The following is a 16,893-nucleotide window of genomic DNA, read 5'->3' as shown; positions in this document are numbered from 1 at the left end:
CCTGTATTGTGGCATCACAATGATGATGGAATAAGGAGGCCGTGTCCTGCGCAGGACACCCACCATGGCCCCTAAGGGATGGGGGGATAGGAAAACCTGCAGAGCCAGCCACAGCTCCCCTCACCATCAGACTAGCCTGGGACAGTGTGACACAAAGCAGCCCCTCATCCAGGGGAAATACTTGAGCAGGTGACAGTCCAGCTGCCCCTGGCCCAGCAGGCCAAGGACAAGGGAACAGTGGGGCATCCCGAGGCTGTGGAGCGCAGCTGGGATGCTGGCAGAAGGCTTGGCAGGTCAGGGAATGCCATGGCAGGATCCCCAGACTTGGTGAGGCAGAGGCAGACAGGTCAGCATGTTGTCCCCCTCCCTGGCCGCCCCGTGGGCCTCGGGACATGGGGATGTGGGGACATGGGGACAGTGGGCTCAGGTGGGACTGTCCTCACAGGGCAGGAAGCAGCTGCCAACATCGGCTATCACGATGGCCGCCAGTATGCAGCTGAGTCTGAGCGGCTCAGGAAGGCCAGGCTGCGTGTGGAGAATGCCATTAAGGTGAAGGGTTCGATTTCACACTGCCCCGAGATGGCAGATGCTTGCATTTGTGCGCCTGTGGCTCAGGAGAGCCGAGCCAGAGCACTGGGGTGGGCAGGCTGAGCTCGCTGCTGTCCCGCAGGAGAAGAAGATCTTTGCAGTGCAGGGGCCTTACCCCGTCATTCGCCGGCTGCTGCGCGCCCGCGGCTGGGTGGAGAGGAAGCTGCCCCGCAATGGCAGGCAGCTGAAGCAGCAGCCTGGCGACCAAAGCAAACGGCAGCTGGAGACGAGGGCAAGTGGTGGCGGTGATGAGCAGGGGGAGGCAGTGCTGAGCCCACGTGGTGGGACACAGCCTTCCCTGGGCACCGCAGAGCCCCTGCAACACCCATGGCCACGTGATAAGGAGAACAAGGGGCAAAGGGAAGATGAAGACACGAAGGAAGACATGGAGCAGTGCAATGAGGACTCCGATGACATCCATAACCTCATGGTTAGCTAAGAGGGCTAGGGCTGAGCTCTGCCACAGCTCCCCACGTCCTTCCCCTGGGACCCTCAGAGGCAGAGCATAGCTTGGGGCAGGAAGAGGCTCCCTGGCTCACCCCGGCCCACTCTCTCCCGCAGTCCTTCCTGGTGCAGGACCAGGTGCCAAACTTCCTCTGGACCATTCACCTTAGCAGCATTGACCAGGAGTTGCTGCCGAGGATTGAGATGGTGAACCGCTATCCCCGGCTGTCTGCGCTTTGCACCAAGGTGGGAGCCCAGGGCCTCAGGGAGGGGGCACAAGGGGTGGGGGTGTCCAGAAGGGAATGACAAGCATCTCTAAACAGGAGGGGCTGTGCCAGAGCCTGCAAAACTTGCCCTGGTTCGAGCAAGTTGACTTCAACACCTTTTTCCCCCGGTGCTACCGGCTGGGGCTCATGGACGAGCAGGAAGCCTTCATTGGTGAGCCTGGGTCTGCTGCACTCCTGTCACCCCTTGTGCTCCAGTCTTCCCGTGTCCTGTGCAGGATTGGCTAGGGATGATGCTTCCCTCTTTCAGAGGATTTCCTCCTGACAGCAGCTCGCAGCCTGCTCAAACTGGCCCTGCAGAAGGTCAGGGACAGGCCGGTGGGGACAGAGCAGCCCCCAGAATCTGACAAGGTGCCAGGTGGGTGCACGGAGTTGGCTGAGCGGGGTGGAGGTGAGGGATGAAAGAGGGACATCAGGGTGTGTCTGAGGGCTGAGCTTGGAGGCTGAGCCTCTGTTCATGTCTGTGGCTTGGGATCCCTTATTCCATCCCCTGCCCTAGCTCCAAAGGCACCCAAAGGAGTCCTGTCTCTCACCCCATGCTGTCCACAGCAGAGCCGCGCTCCCCCCTGTATCCCCAGCTGGTGGAGGAGGCCCTGGAGGTCTGTGAGCAGCACCTGGGCATCCTGGGGCACCAGGACATTGACAGGAAGACCCCATCGCCCTGCCGCACATGCATCGACTGGGACCGCTTCCTGCCCGAATACTACCGTGTGGCACAGTGGGTGCTGAGCAAGATGAGGGCAGGGGGGATGGTGGCAGGGTCGATGCTGAGTCCCCCGTGTCCCCCCACAGTGAGGGGACCAGGCTGGTGCTGGGCAGGGAGCAGCAGGAGCGGTGCCAGGACCTGCTGCAGCGCCTGGAGGAGAAGCTGCCGCAGTTCAGCATAGAGGGCAACCTTAACATCTGGATCGTCAAGCCCAGCGCCAAATCCCGCGGCAGGGGTAAGGCTGGGGGAAGCATGGGGCACACACATCCCCACAGAGAGGGGATCCCACCATCGCTGTGTTGCCCAGGCATCGTCTGTGCCACACGGCTGGAGGAGGTGCTGGAGCTGGCGCAGAACTGCACGAGCCCCCCGGCGCAGGTGTGCAAGTGGGTGGTGCAGAAGTACGTGGAACAGCCGCTGACCATCTTCAACACCAAATTCGACATCCGGCAGTGGTTCCTGGTGACTGACTGGAAGCCACTGACTGTCTGGTTCTACCGAGACTGCTACCTGCGCTTCTGCTCCTGGCCCTTCTCCCTGTGTCACCTGGAGCCGTGAGTGTCCCCCCCTCACCCCCGGCTCGCACTGCCCAGCCCCCCGCATCCCCTGACCCAGCCCCGCTCTCCCTGCCACAGCGCCAGGCACCTCTGCAACGTCTCCATCCAGAAGCGGTACAAAACATCACAGCCGGACTCCCGCGTGCCCCCCGACAAGATCTGGTCCAACAAGCAGTTCCAGGCCCACCTGGCACAGCTGGGGCAGGCGAATGCTTGGCAGCAGGTCATGGTGCCCGGCATGAAGGCGGCGATCCTGAACGCCCTGCGCTGCACCCGGGACCAGGTGGGCTCCCGCAAGGGCAGCTTTGAGCTCTTCGGGGCCGACTTTCTCATCGGGGAGGACTTCCAGCCCTGGCTGCTGGAGATCAACTCCTGCCCCACCATGAGCCCCTCCTCGGCGGTGACACGCCGACTGTGCGCCAACGTCCAGCGGGACACGCTGCGCCTCGTGCTCGACCGCAAGGACAACCCCACCTGTTCCATTGGTGCCTTTGAGCTCCTCTACAGGGAGGTAGGCTGGGAGCTGGGGACAGCCACACCCCAGGCACCCCGAGCCCTCACTGCCCTCGTGTCCCCCTGCAGGCACCTGTGTCCTCATGTCTGACTGTGGGGCTGAAGCTGATGGTCACAGGCCGTTCTCTGAAGAAGCCCCAGCTGGCAAAGCATCGCTCCCAGGACAAGCCCTCCACCACTGTACTCAATCCCCAGCTCCCTGCACCCTCAGGGGACAGAGCCACCAAGGTCCCCTGGTCCAGAGCAGCACAGGAAAAGCTGTCTCCTCTGGGACTGCAGAGCAGCTGCTCCCTGCCCAAGTCTGGCCCTCCAGCACTGCCACAGCCCTTGGACTGCTCTGCTGGGGGCCAGGAGCTGCCATGGCTCCTTCACCTGGTGGTGGGGCAGCCCAAGGAAGCTCAGCCCCAGGAAGCTCCACCTCAGACAGCTTTGCTGCCGATCACCAGCTGTCCTCTGGATAGGGGGCCTGTGTCACCACCCCGGGGAGCAACCAAGAGCCCCTGGCAACCTCCGGGCGGTTCTGCCAGGAGCCAGGAGCTGCCATGGCTCCTTCATCTGGTTGGGCAAGCCGAGGATGCCCAGCCTCAGTTAGCTCACACCCAGGAAGCTCAGCCCCCGATCAATAGCCATCCCCTGGATAGGTTGCCTTCGCTCCAGGAAGCGCCCAAGAGGCCCTGGCGGCGCCCAGGGTCCGGGAGCCAGGGATTGACACAGCTCAGTCAGCCGGGTGGGCAGCCTCAGGCTGCTCGGCCCCACAAAGTTCTGCCCCTGATCAATGCCCATCCCCCGGTGCGGGGGCCTGTGCCACAACCCTGGGGAGCCCCCAGCAGACCCTGGCGACCCCCGGGCTGTGCACCGGCTCCTGCAGGACTTCCTGCCAGGCCAGTGCGCCTGCCGGCGCTGTAACAGCACCGGGACCCCTGGCCCCTGCCTGGGACAGGAGAACCCGGCAGCTCCCAAGGGAATGCAGAAGATACCCCCACGAGGTGACAGCACCCTGCCCATCCTGGATGGGGTAACACAGCAGCACCCGGCTGCCTCCCACGAGAACGGGAGCCCACTGCTGTGCCATGGTAGCCACCTTAACCTGCATGCCTGCTTTAATAGACTTTCGTGAGAAGAAGCCTGGCTTGGACCTTCTGCATGTTGGAAATATGGATGCAGCTGGGGATGATGCTGCAAGCAGGACCTGGGGCTGCCAGGGCAGCTCCTCCGCTGAGATAGAAACACAGGAGGCAGGAGAAGCTGCCTCCACTCCTGCCTGCCTGTGGTGGCCCCTGCCAGACAGAGCTGTGGCACCGGTGACATTGCTGCACCCCGGCACTGGGAACCAGTCAGGCATGGAGTACTGGCAGGGCTGGTGCCCCCTGCAACACCAGGGGGATGCCAGGAGGAATCCCATCCTGTGTGCATGCCAAGAAAAGAAGTGGGTGCTTGGGCCTGGAAGCAGGTGGGGATTAATGAACTGGCAAGGGGAAGTCAGATATCCTCAGGGGTCCCCTGTAGGCACTAGGGCTCCTGGGGCTGCTCGGAGGTACAGGAAAGGAGGTGAGGGGGGAGTGCAGTGAGGCCCTGGGGCAGCACCAGCTCCTGCAGGTTCCTTTTGTGACAAGGTCACCCACCTTGTTACAGAATCACAGAATGGCTCGGGCTGGAAGGGACCACAGTGGATCATCTGGTGCCGCCTCCCTGCTCCAGCAGCGTGATCCCAGAGCACACGGGACAGGATTGTGTCCAGGTGGTTCGTGAGTGCTCCAGGGAAGGACATTCCTTAGTCTCTCTGGGGGATCTGTTCCAGTGTGTGGAGTGAGTTCTTCCTGACAGCTGGAACTGGCACAGCCAGGACAGCCCCTGTGCTGGCAGAGAGCAGACAGGATCTCATGGCTCCCCAGCCCTTGTGCCCACCAGGCCCTGTGCCTGCTGCTGTTCTCCGAGAGTGGCTGGGCCGGGCCTCTCCTGCCCCGCTCTGGGCTGGGCAGGCGTGACCAGTGCATGATACATCAGCTGCAGAAAGAGGCTGCTGCTTCTGCCAGAAGAGTTCTACATGGAGATTAGCTGGGAGAGTGCTCTGCTGTTAGAGCCAGTTCCTCAGGCCTCCTTTCTGCAAGAACCACAAGGTTCTTCCTTGTTCGCTGCAGAACTCCTGCTGCGTTAAGGTCCAGACAGGCCATTTTCTGCTGGCTGCATTCATCAGGGCCACTGGGAGCAAGTGGAAGGGAACTTGGATGCAAGGGGAGAATCAAACCTGGCCAGCAGCAGGGGCCATCTGCATCAGTTTGGATCATGTACCCATGTTGGTGAGTAGCCCCTGAAAAAGTTGTTTGGCGGAGCAAGTACTGAGGGGGGAGCATCTTCTGTTCCCCTAGGAAATCCTTACAGGCATCATCCTTGGGCCTTCTCATCCCAGCCAGAACGAGCTGCAGACTCTCCCAGTCTTCACATGTTGTTCCACACAAAGAAAGGGAGAAGAGCTGACTTAACTGGCATTTTGATATCTGCCACTCCGTCAGAAAACCCAGTGCTCAGAAAACATTTTTGCATGACTGGTGAATTCATTCAGATGCCAGTGGTCCACAGGCAGAAGTGGAGCAAACGGAGAGGCTTGCCTGAGTCAGGATGAATCTTCCAAGACTGTCCTCAAGGGTGGCAGTGAGAATGTATTTAGAGACTCCCCTTCTACATCAGAAGTGGAGTAGGACAGTTTCTTGCATGAAGCAATGACAGTGGCACAGGAAGATTTTAGGGATCTGAGAGCAGGTGTCACAAGGAGAGTCAAAGAATGAAGTTCCAGAACTTAAATGATGTCAGCAGAAATAAGGGTGTTGAACAAAGAGCTGGAAGTAAGCTGTGAGAGAGGGAAAGAAATTGTGCTAATGAACTGGTTATGGAAAAGCTGAGTGATCATTTGGTGGATGGTCTTAAAGGTAGCCAAGGGATATTCAGAGAGAGAGAGACAGAGAGACCTTGGTAATAGAGAGGAAAGCTCTGTTCTCCCACGTGACAGACCCTTCTGGGAAGCTGAATCATTTGTGTGTCAGAAAATGTACCGAGAACAAGGAAATTTGCAGGCAGGAATTCAAACAGATTACTACTGTGACTCAGTCTCTTGAGATGGGTGACACAAGCAAAAAATAAATCAAAGGGGGAAACCAGTGCAGAAAAGTTAAGCAGACAGAGAGCAGCAACGAAAAAAAGGAAAGGAAAGATGAGCTCTGCACATGTACACAACCTAAGGCCAGAGGAGTTGTATGCTAGTGCTGGTTCACAGGCAGGCGGTCATCTAACCTCAGCCACACTTTGTGATTTGCCTTTGAAGTTCAAACACTTGTGAAGCATTCAAGGATCATTTCAATCTAGCAGAAGTACCTTGGGCTGGCTGCTCTTGCTACCTCAGAGTGCTTCATGTCCTGCTGGATTTGTGGACACCTAATTTCCTCTTTCATCCATGCCCCCACCCAGGCATCCCTCACACATTTACCCAAAACACAAACATGCACAGTGAGTCCCTTTGTGTAGTTCCTTGTTCCCAAGACTTCCTAAGCCTCCCTGGAGTTTTCCCAGCCTGCCTCTGCTATGGCTGTAAGGAGGAAGATGTGATCACAGTTAACTTGTGCTAGCAAACAGGACATCAAGTCATCGCTTTGATACCACAACAGCTTCAGTAAAAGGCACAAAATAACATTTATATGATAAAAGTCCCTCTCACATCTGTCCTCAGATTAACCTTACAGGTGTCCTACAGTACATGTATTTTTCCCAATTTATCATATATTTCACTAAGTATGTATTTATTACTGAAATAAAAGAACCTGCTTTTTCCTGTCCATTTTAAACACATTTACCATTCAGTTGGGTTTTCCTGAAAGGCAATTTGCAACACCAATATTGTTCTAGTCCCAGTAATCTGTGCGCATACGCTAATGCAAAACAGACAAAAATTCCACATAGTGAAATTCTTGGGCTGCTGTAAGCACAGCAGTGGAGCTAATAAATACATTTACAGCTTAGGACTTTTGAATGGCTCCTGAATAACCCAGCTTTATCAATTGTTTGAGACTGAATCCCAGGAAATTAAATTTAGCATTACTACTGCCACAAATCTCTTGCCATAGCTCCAAGGAACACCTTATTTATAATATGAAATCAGGGAAGACTTTCAGTCAGAGGAATTGTATTGACTTAAATAGGCTGGAGGAAGTAGGATTTCCTTATCCCTAACTAAGGGCCTACTTCCTGCCCCCAGAATGAACTTGACTGGGGCAAGGCTAAATCATGGCGTGCTGGCATTATAGGTCATGGAGACTTCCTGGAAGAAGGCAGGAAAAAAAAAAAAAGAAAATAAAATGGCAGAGTATTTGCTGAGTGTGATCTTACAGACGGATGGGCTGAATAAATCCTCTCCTACTACCAGCAGTGCCTGTACAACCCAACAGATCTTCTCCTGTGGCACAGGGATTGCAGGAAAATCAAACACTCTGGGGCTGCTACAACTGCTACAGCCTGTGACATGCTGCTTACAGGAGAAACAGAGCCCACAGACCCCCAAAGGCAGGAGAGCTGTAGAAACACAGAAAACAGTCTATAAACAGTTAGTTTTGTGCAATGCAGCTCCTAGGTGGTGAGTAAAGATGCCAGAAGAAGCCTGGCCCATCATAGGGAATTGCTGTTGAGCTGTGCAACCATTACACAGGACCAACAGAAACGTTCACAAGAGCCAGAAGTAGCTTCAAATTGCCTATTAATTCTGGATGCCTGTCAGCAATTGTTATCTGATGGGCCAGAGAGAGCTGGCATCTTCTGTGGAGGAAAAAAAAAATCAAATCTAACCATTACTTAAAGGAAATAGCTAAAGAGTCATTTCATCATGACTTTCATCCCCTTTTGCCTCTTAACCCCCCTTCACAATGGCTGGTTCCTCCTGGCAGCACTCCCCTCTCAGCTTGCTGGAGCTCTTGGCCCTGTTCTTCCCACACCATTCACCCTGTCCCAGCTGAGGGGGTCACACTGGTAAAGGTCCAGGGCCCCCCTCCAGCTGCCTTCAGCTGCCTGTGAATTGCCAGCAGCTGGGGGCATCCCCTCCCAGCCTGAGCATTCAGTGCTTTCTCCTTGTCACCATGTGGCTCTGAAAGCTTTAAAGCTTTCCTGGGTGAACAGATTTGAATTTATCAATAAACAAGGAATATCCACCTTCTGACAGTCAAACCTGCATGTACTGACAGGCACCATCTGCATTTGAAGCACTGATTTGCATCTTTTTGTAAATGAGTTTGCTGGGGCCAGGCTTGGGCAGTGTACTTTCAGTGTGGGAGGAAACTTTACCTGAATGTAAAAATATTCAGTGAAAATGAATTTCAGAGATGCATGTTGCTCTGCTTACAAAAACAACTTTAATGTGACCCTTCAGCAGTCAGAGCAGGATCTGAAAAATGCTGAAATATGGTCATTTAAAATAAAATTTTTGTGAGGTATGTAATCAAAACTTTAAAACTGGCCATTTTCTATCAGGCTCGAGAAGGGTTATAAATAAAAAATAATAAAAAAAAATCAAACTCAAAAAGAAAACAAACAAACAAAAACCCCTTCATGCTTAATATCTCTGTTCTAACAGACTTTTGAGACTTACCATCAATAATTTTCACTAAAATGAATGCCAGCAAATCTTGGGCTTTGGGCAGTTCTGTTTCCTTGACTGTATTTGCATGCTTATCCACAGGGAAGACAAACAATTGCTCATGACAGGTCTGACCCATCACCACCAAACGCCTCAGCTGCAAGGCTGAATGTTAACTACTGCCTGTTTACAGAGAGTGCTTGCAGCAGTCTCAGGAGCTTGGGAGAGGCTGGATCTCTCCAAACAGTGACAGAAGAGTGGGTTTGGCATAAATCCCCGCTGAGGAGCTCTTTTTGCTTTGGTCCTGCTGCTAACTGGGGAGCCTTGGGGTGCCATTGCATATGTGCTGGGAGCAGGGTAAAGCAAGATCCTTGCTAGGCACCTGGATTTAAAATCCTGCCTGGACCTTCAGAAGAGTTTTCTGAGATGTCATGAACACCATTCAACCCCACACACCTCCCAGTTCATTTATCTCACACTTTCTGCCTTGGGACCTGGCTTGGTACCATGTAAAACACACCTGAGAGACTCTCCACAGCTCTGTCTTTAGTTTATCCTCAGCCACTGACATTTTCAGTCTCAAACTCAGCTGCAGCAAGAAACTGTGGTAAAGAGGTCCTGAGTCCAGTTCTGGTACAGAGCTCCCGATCCAACATCTGCTCGGGAATCTTGTTTTAAAGGGGCACTAGGAAAGAAACAACAACTTCAAGCTTTGGTACCACACCTCATCACCTGCCTCTCCTTCATGCTTTGAAGGGCTGCCCATTCCCTCCCTGCACCTCCCTTCCTTCTAATCAGGAGCACTGCAAAGGCCTCCTAAGAGCATGGAAAAAGGAGAAGGAGGGATGGCACCCTGGCAAACACCATCATGGCACAGCAATACAAAAAGACCATTCTCCTTTCTTTAGTAGTAAAAAAAGCCTCCTGATTCCAAAAGGCTTACACTACAGCAGCTGAGACATCAGTACTATTTCGCTGGGTTCTCTGCCCAGGCTCCTGACAACATTCGGAAATTTGCCTGGAAGCAATAAACTAAGCCAAAAAAATTACAGCACAAGTGAAAGGCTCAATTGAAAGTCACATCCAAACAGGCAAGTCACAAGGCAGTCAGCAGCCTGGTGGATATTTTAGGCTATTTAATCCTTCAAATATATGCTACCTGCAAGTCCTCAGCAGGCAGCTTTGCTTCAGTGAGGAGTTCACTCCAAAGGAAGGTAAATGTTGGTGCCTTCCTTCCACTGGATCTTCTAATAACATCAAGTTAAATAATTATTTCATACAAATAAATGCAATATAACACAAATTATTGGATCTCTAACAATCCTGTTCTGGGGAGGCTCCCCCATCAATAAACCTGAATTACTTTGTGAGGAAATCACCTGTGTTTGAGGTCTGCTCCTAGGGGCTGGGGCACGGTGGTGATGGCATAGGGAGGAAGGGGGCAGTTTGCCCACATGCCATGAATAAAAGTCACTGTCAGGGGAAAGATCCCTCCACAAGGCTTTTGCCTCGGCTGAGCAAAAGGGACCTAGCATTTTGCACGCTCTATTTTCTTCCCAGCCCAGAGCAGGACTTGGGACACAGCTGTCAATCTGAGCTGCTTTTCGCCTTCCTTGTGAATATTTAGCCCCTACATTTTCCCTGTGGCAGGCAGCTGACAGGGGAGAGGTCCTGGTGCAGGGCACAGCCAGAAAGACAGAGCTCTCTTTGCATTCCTCCAAGTGCCGCAGCGGTGCAGGGCCGAGCCCCCGGCACTTCCCGGCTGGCGAGGACCCGGAGGGACACGCACCCAGCACCGCAGGCTGCTCACCATCACATAGAGGAGGAGAGATTTCTCCGCTTCTCTGGCCACTGCTGCAGGGTTTTCGCAGCAGTTTTCTTCCGATCTCTGCTGCCCTCTGGTGATACGCAACTGAGGCAGAGAGGAAAGCCTACTGAGGAAGCAAGGCCTTGGTCTTTTGCAGCAAAATCTCACTCTCAGCCCCATTAAACCCCCAGCGTAGGCACAGTTGGTTTGATTCTTCTTTGTCCCCAATACAAACCCTAAAGTCACTCGGTGAAGGATTTCTTGTCTTATAACACCACGGGGAATTCACTGAAAAGTTAATTTGTCCTTATTATCTCTCACTAGGTAAATACTGGTTTAATCAATTTACAGACTTCAGTATTAATTAAAAAAAAAAAAAAAAAAAAAAAAAAAAAAAAAAAAAGTAGGATGAGGGTTAAAGACACTTGAATTTCTGTCTGCATCAGGAGCCATTCTGAGAAACTTAGCCCTGCACCATCCACTGCTGCTTACAATCCCACATTTAGATCAGACATCTATTTTCCATCAGCAACTCAAGGAAGGGGCTAACACTCAGAGGGTCTTGCCCAGATCCTGTGCAGAGCTCTGGGGAAAAACCCAGGGGAGGATATTCTCTAATCCCTGCCTGATGCACTTCCCAAATAAGTTAAGACAAAATCTGCCTTTCTTATAGAGATAAACGCTGTGGCAAGCAAGCAGGGATGGACCCAGACTGCTGTATATTCCAACAAGCTTCATTTTCTCCTGAGCTCTGCTGTTCCCATCTCCTGCTGCAAAACAGATTTTTAAACCACGCACAGACTGTTCTGCCTCTGCTGCAAGTGCTGAGACCAGTTGAGAGGAGAGGAAAAAAAAACCCATTAGGCAGGCTCCTGGCTGAAGAGGCAGATCTTCTTCAAGCCTGCTCCTCTGCTGCCTCTCGGCATCCTCCTGGACAATCTCCATAGCTCAGCACTGCTCCACAGGGCCTAGAGGGAAATGCTTCCCTAAAGCACCTGCCAGAGAGCTGAAAATTGCCAGCAGGCTATTCCTATGCCACTTCACTTGGTCACAGTAGGGAGGCAATGCAGCCCTGTGGATAACGCACCAACCCAGAAATCCAGACCCTTGTTTCTCTGCTGCATCTCTAGGAATGATCGCTCTGTTCCTCGATGCTTGAATTTCTGCCTCTGCAAAAGATGTGAGGGCATCTTTTCCACTGTAAAACAGCGTGAGAGCTGTTGGTAACAAGATTTATGATTATTGAGGAGTTATTTAGTACAGCTTTTAGATCCTGCTCCATTGATTTTGCTTCACAGACTCAGTGGCTCCTGCCGCTATTTCCGGTTAACTCACACCAGCCCTCCGGTACCTCCTGGCCCTGGTGTTTGTAGAGGAGGATCCTGGCACTCAGAGCTGCTCAGAGAGCCATGGTCACCAGGGGATTTACAGTCCAAATTAGAGCTTGGATATAACCTTGTTTCTTTCTTTTTGTATTACTCCCTTGGATGGGGTGCTTGCAACAAGCATAAACCACAACCACCAGTGTCATATTTAACTCTTGAGAAACTTAAGAGGGTGAAACAGCTTTCTCTGATAAGCCTGTGAAAAGTAAATGGTGAATGTAGATCCTAAAGTAGGATCCTCATCAGTCCTGCTGCTTCTATGACTTGTGGCCAGTTCAACACCCCTTGTGAGCTCTGCTGCCCTCTGCTGTCCTGCTCTGCAGTCCCAGGGAAATGACAGGTTATGCAGTGGAGGATTTCTCTGAGCTGATGCATATTTTGATGCACAATGAGTCATTTTAAACAACTGTGCTGCAGGGCAAAGGGAGGTGCCTTGTGCAGGTCATGGTGTTTGGGTTTAGGTGAGGAGGTGGGTTAATAGCAGGTAAATGCACCTTCTGCCTCCAAGACTCTTGCATTATTTGGATAGCAACAAGCAATTTTCCCCTTCAGTAAAATCTATACCACTTGGCTCAGTGGGATTAACAACTAAGAATTTAAAAAAATTAAAAAGCAAGCCAATGTGGCAGAAGCAGACTGCCTGAACATCATTTGTGTGTGGATGTGTCTGAGAACATGAGGCACCAAGAGCCTGAGTCACTGAAGGGGAAGGTCTCAAGAAGCCCACGTCACCATCAAATAATTCAGCAGCACTTCTGCTTTGTTTATGCAGTTGTCATTTGGCCACAGTCACAAAACCAAGTCTCCCTTCAAGTAGCAGAGCTGCCAGTTTGTGGCCCACTATGGAACAGCATAAACTCAGAGTGAGCCTGTGCTTTGCCTCCCTGATCCCCCAAATCTGAATTAAACCAGGTAGGTTGGGAGGCAATGCTGCAGGATTTTCCATTTCCTAATCCTAGCAGACACAGCAAGCCACCCCCAAACAGATCATCCTACCCTACCAAATCAAAATCTAAGCAGGAGGTCAGTACTCCAGTCTAGACCCAAAAGCCAGGTCTTCATTGAAACACTTTTGTTTTACTCCAAATCCCATTCAAAAAGTCACACTCGACAGGCACTGTCTGCAGACAGGAGACATGAAAATGCCTTCACCATGAGGGGAGTTTGTGGACATTGGAGCCTCTCTACAGCACCACTGGATGCAAATAATCGTGACTGAACTGCACTGACAGATTTGGATTTTCATTTACTTGGGGAGAATGACCAGTCCTTAATAAGGTAATTAAAGGTCCTCTTTAATAAACCAGCACAAGACATTTTATGTCTCCCGGCTAGTGCCCAGTGTAACCGAAGTTCAGCTAAACACACTGACAAAGGAACATCTATTTTACCTAATGTTTATTGACCAGATTTTAAAAGCAGCAGGCTGCTGCAGGAATCCTCCTGAGAGCTCCCTGCTGTCGTGCTGCTGGGGGCTGGCTCCACAGCTCGGCTCGCTCCGCTCTGCCGGCACTCGGGGAGCGCCTTCCCAGCCTCCTGTCTCTCCAGCGAGAGACCAGAGCTCCTCCAGCTTTCCACTTTCCATCCCGTACTGCGGCAGTGCCTAGGAGCTCAGTGTGAGCCAACCTGCCTAGAAGGCACAGAAAAGCTGGGCTTATCGCCGCTCAAACACCTCATTAGGTGCTGCGTTAATTAATATATCAGAGGGGCTGTCGGGAGCGCACACTGATCAACTGTGAGTTCAGTGGAGAGGGGCTGGGGGAATTGTGATGCTGGAGCTGGTTGCTGTATTTAACTCCGGATCTTTTTGCCTCCCTACAGCAGCAGTTTTCTGCTTGCGCCTCTCTAATGCTCTCCATATAAGCACCAGGCACCACAACAATTTTGATTTCTTAAAGACAGACACAAACTACATTTGTGCTGAATTATTTTTTACCCATAGATATCACAGATGTGAAGACAGTACAAGGAGTGAGAGTGTTTTAACAAAACCAACCTGCCACACCTCAGCCCCAGCATTTCAAGATGCTGGTGAATAATCTGGAGATTTCAGGTCAACCAAAAGGCTGTTAAATTTTATCCATGAGGATCTCTTTCTGAATTTCTAGTGTAGCTGGATGGCAAAAGCACAGTGGCCTCTCCCCTGCTGTCATTTTTGTTGGAAAACAATCTCTCAGTTTCTGCTACCTGCTGTCATTTTTGTTGGAAAACAGTCTCTCAGTTTCTGCTACCTGCTGTCATCCTTCTTTTGGCTTTGCTTTATCCCTCATGCCCTCTGCCTCATCACAACAACTGAAATCTATTTAGCCTGCCTTGTTTCACCTCTTTTCTGCATCTCTCCAGGCCTGCACCTTACCCTGGCTGCCCCTTCTCAGACAGCCACCATGCTGGTTTTCTCCTCTGTGCTAAGTGGTGTTTCTGCTACGTCACTTCCAGCTCTGTGTGCTTCTCCATCTTGCATCTGTCTCTTCCTCTCCATAGTTATCTTCTTTTTTTTTTGGCCGTCCCTTCACTAAAACAGGCAATATTCCACACTGGAAGAAGCGCTCAGCACAGTCCTTGGGCACAGTTTTGAATTCCCATTGCTCACAATGGGAATTCAGTCTCCTTCAGTTACCCAAAAGGGAGCTCAGCAGATAAGTTTTCAGCTGCCAGAGAGCAAAAGTCCTCGGGAGGATTCTCTATTTCTGTCAAGAGCTTCTCCATTGCTACCACCACATACCCAGATCATATATCCTAATATTTTTCCATGGGAAAAGACAAGTCAGCCAGAACCTTGTGACTTTCAAAAAGCAATCACTGATTATCTCACTGTTGCAACCAGGAATGCCTCAAGGAAACTTGTACTTCTGAATGCAGCCAGGGCACCCACAAACATTTCTTGTTGGCAGGATTAAAAGCTGCGCTTGTGCTACCAAAATGCAAATGCCACTGTGAGCCAGCTGAGAGCACACCAGTAGTTCCAACCCTTTAAATAATCCAGATGTGTGATTGACTGGCGTTGCCCACTTGGTATGTTGGGTTCACAGCTGCAGATCAGAGCAGCAGGATGTGCCTGGAGCTTGTGTCAACACCAACCTACACACATTTAGCAGGGGCTGCTGGCACACAGGAGGAAGCAGTTTGACAATTGCCACCAGATGGTATTTCTGAAAAGCCAAACACCACATACAGCATTTTGGTGGGGAGTTTAGGAGCTCTGATCCTTACAGCTCCACAAAGCACATGGACATGGGGAAGGGAAAGCACAGGGAGCAGCAAAACCACCCATCACTGCTTGTGAAAGGTGCTACAGCCACTTTGACCTGCAGCTCTTCTTTCCCAGCTCTGGGTTGACCATGCTCTGCAGACATGAGGGAGCACAATGCTCCAAGGCCAAAAAAATCAGCACAGAGTGAAATGAAGCTTCCTGCTTCCAAGGAAACTCAAGACTCCCACCTTAGTAGGGGTGGTGTCTCCCAGAGGTCTGTGGTCTGCAGGACCAGACCAGCTCCATTACAGGGCTCAAACTGGTTGGATTTGGCCCCTCCTGCTCTCACTTGTTGCAATTGCCAAGATCTGTCTCCACTTTGTGCCCAGCACAAGGACAAGGAGGACAAGGACACTCAGCTCTGGGAGCTCAAGTCACCCCTGTGGGCAGCATGGTGCACATGCCAGGCTGGAGTGGGTATCAGAGTGTGGCAAACCACACACAAGGACGTGGCAAGCCATGAGAGCACAGTAACTTTAGCTGGAAATTGCAGCCCTCCCTTCCAGTAGAAGGATATCTGCCATGAGCATTTCCCAGAACTCTGGATCTCCACTCTCCTGCACTGACACCCGCTCCAGCATGTGCAGTGAAGTGAATGCTGCCACAGGGGAAGGAGCATCTCTGCAATCACCCCCGTATGCCTGAGCTTCACCTCCCTTTAGGGAAGGTGTGATCCCAAGGATGACAAGGATAACAGACATCTCCAAACTGCCTGGGTTAGATCAGGCTCTGTTTGCCCAACTACATACCATGAAAAGGTACCAATAAAATCCCTTCTTGAGATTGACTGCACACTGCCATATACATCATCTACATTTACATATATGTACAAAAGCTTAATATATATATGGAAACTATATTTACTTACAAACATATGTTAAAGCCTTTGGTAGGGTTGAATGATCCTTACAGGCTGAGCTATTTGAATTTCTCAGGGAAAGACTTAGGCTGCATTAGAGATGTTAAGCTTAAGATATTTATATTAAAAAATTTTAATATTTTTCAATAGTTGAAATTCTTATGGCCTTAATCAGGTTAGAGGGATTTAGAAGTTAGATCAATATCTCATCACAGAGAATATAGAATTGGCTTTTTTCTAACTGCCTACAATAATGATTTGAAAAGGAAAGAAAATCCTACCATTTTAGCAGACTTCTCCAAGTCCACACAAGACACAGTGTGCCACCTTTCTAGTTTCCAAGAGCTCTGTGGTATTCCAAGGCATTACTGCAGAAAACAGATGTATTTTTATGGTAATCGTTTTAACATCTTTGACATTGTTTTGTAACTACCTTGGATTCCAATATGCTTCACAAAGCTGCAGAGAGAGGTGAGGGCTGATGAGTCTAAATTTAAGGAGCAGGAAACCTGACTCACTGTTGGCACTGCCAGTGGTTCCCTGCAGGAGCAGGTAAATCATCTGGGGTGGTGTCTGCAGCACCTCAGCCTTGCCCTGGAACCCTTCTCCATTCAGCCATTAGCTTCAGGAGACATTTCCAGGGAGCAGGTGAGCATGAGAAAGCTGGCAGCATCCGTGAATGTCTCCATCACTGGCTGCAGTGTGTCCTCACCCACCTTCCATTGCCACACAAGGAAGGGTGATATTTTGGATAGCCTGTGGGTGGCCAGGCTGACCAAAGATCAGTGTGACAATGTTGTGTGGGCAGGCCAAACCTAAACTTTGTGCTTTGCTTTAGGCAACAAGTTCCAAATAACAGTGAAAACTAACCCTTCAAAACAGGCAAATA

General features: G+C 51.1%; 1 protein-coding gene across 4 annotated transcripts; it reads left to right on the top strand.

The window, feature by feature from the left end:
* The first annotated feature begins 95 nt into the window (after positions 1-95).
* Positions 96-4,213, top strand: LOC128805823 (tubulin tyrosine ligase 3-like). 4 transcript variants are annotated; one of them, XM_053974778.1, is made up of 11 exons: positions 96-346; positions 446-549; positions 671-1,018; positions 1,150-1,278; positions 1,356-1,470; positions 1,567-1,674; positions 1,869-2,034; positions 2,109-2,257; positions 2,330-2,576; positions 2,658-3,090; positions 3,162-4,213. In XM_053974778.1, the coding sequence occupies exons 1-11, from the start codon at positions 307-309 to the stop codon at positions 3,996-3,998; spliced, it is 2,676 nt and encodes an 891-aa protein (XP_053830753.1). In that variant the 5' UTR covers positions 96-306; the 3' UTR covers positions 3,999-4,213. The 4 variants fall into 4 exon arrangements, with proteins under 4 accessions (XP_053830753.1, XP_053830752.1, XP_053830751.1 ...); XM_053974777.1 differs by having other exon boundaries at positions 1,866-2,034; XM_053974776.1 differs by having other exon boundaries at positions 1,567-1,707; positions 1,866-2,034.
* Positions 4,214-16,893: the final 12,680 nt, after the last annotated feature.

This window comes from Vidua macroura, chromosome 3, assembly GCF_024509145.1.
Source record: "Vidua macroura isolate BioBank_ID:100142 chromosome 3, ASM2450914v1, whole genome shotgun sequence".
NCBI lineage: Eukaryota > Metazoa > Chordata > Aves > Passeriformes > Viduidae > Vidua > Vidua macroura.
This window is presented reverse-complemented; position numbering and strand designations above follow the sequence as displayed.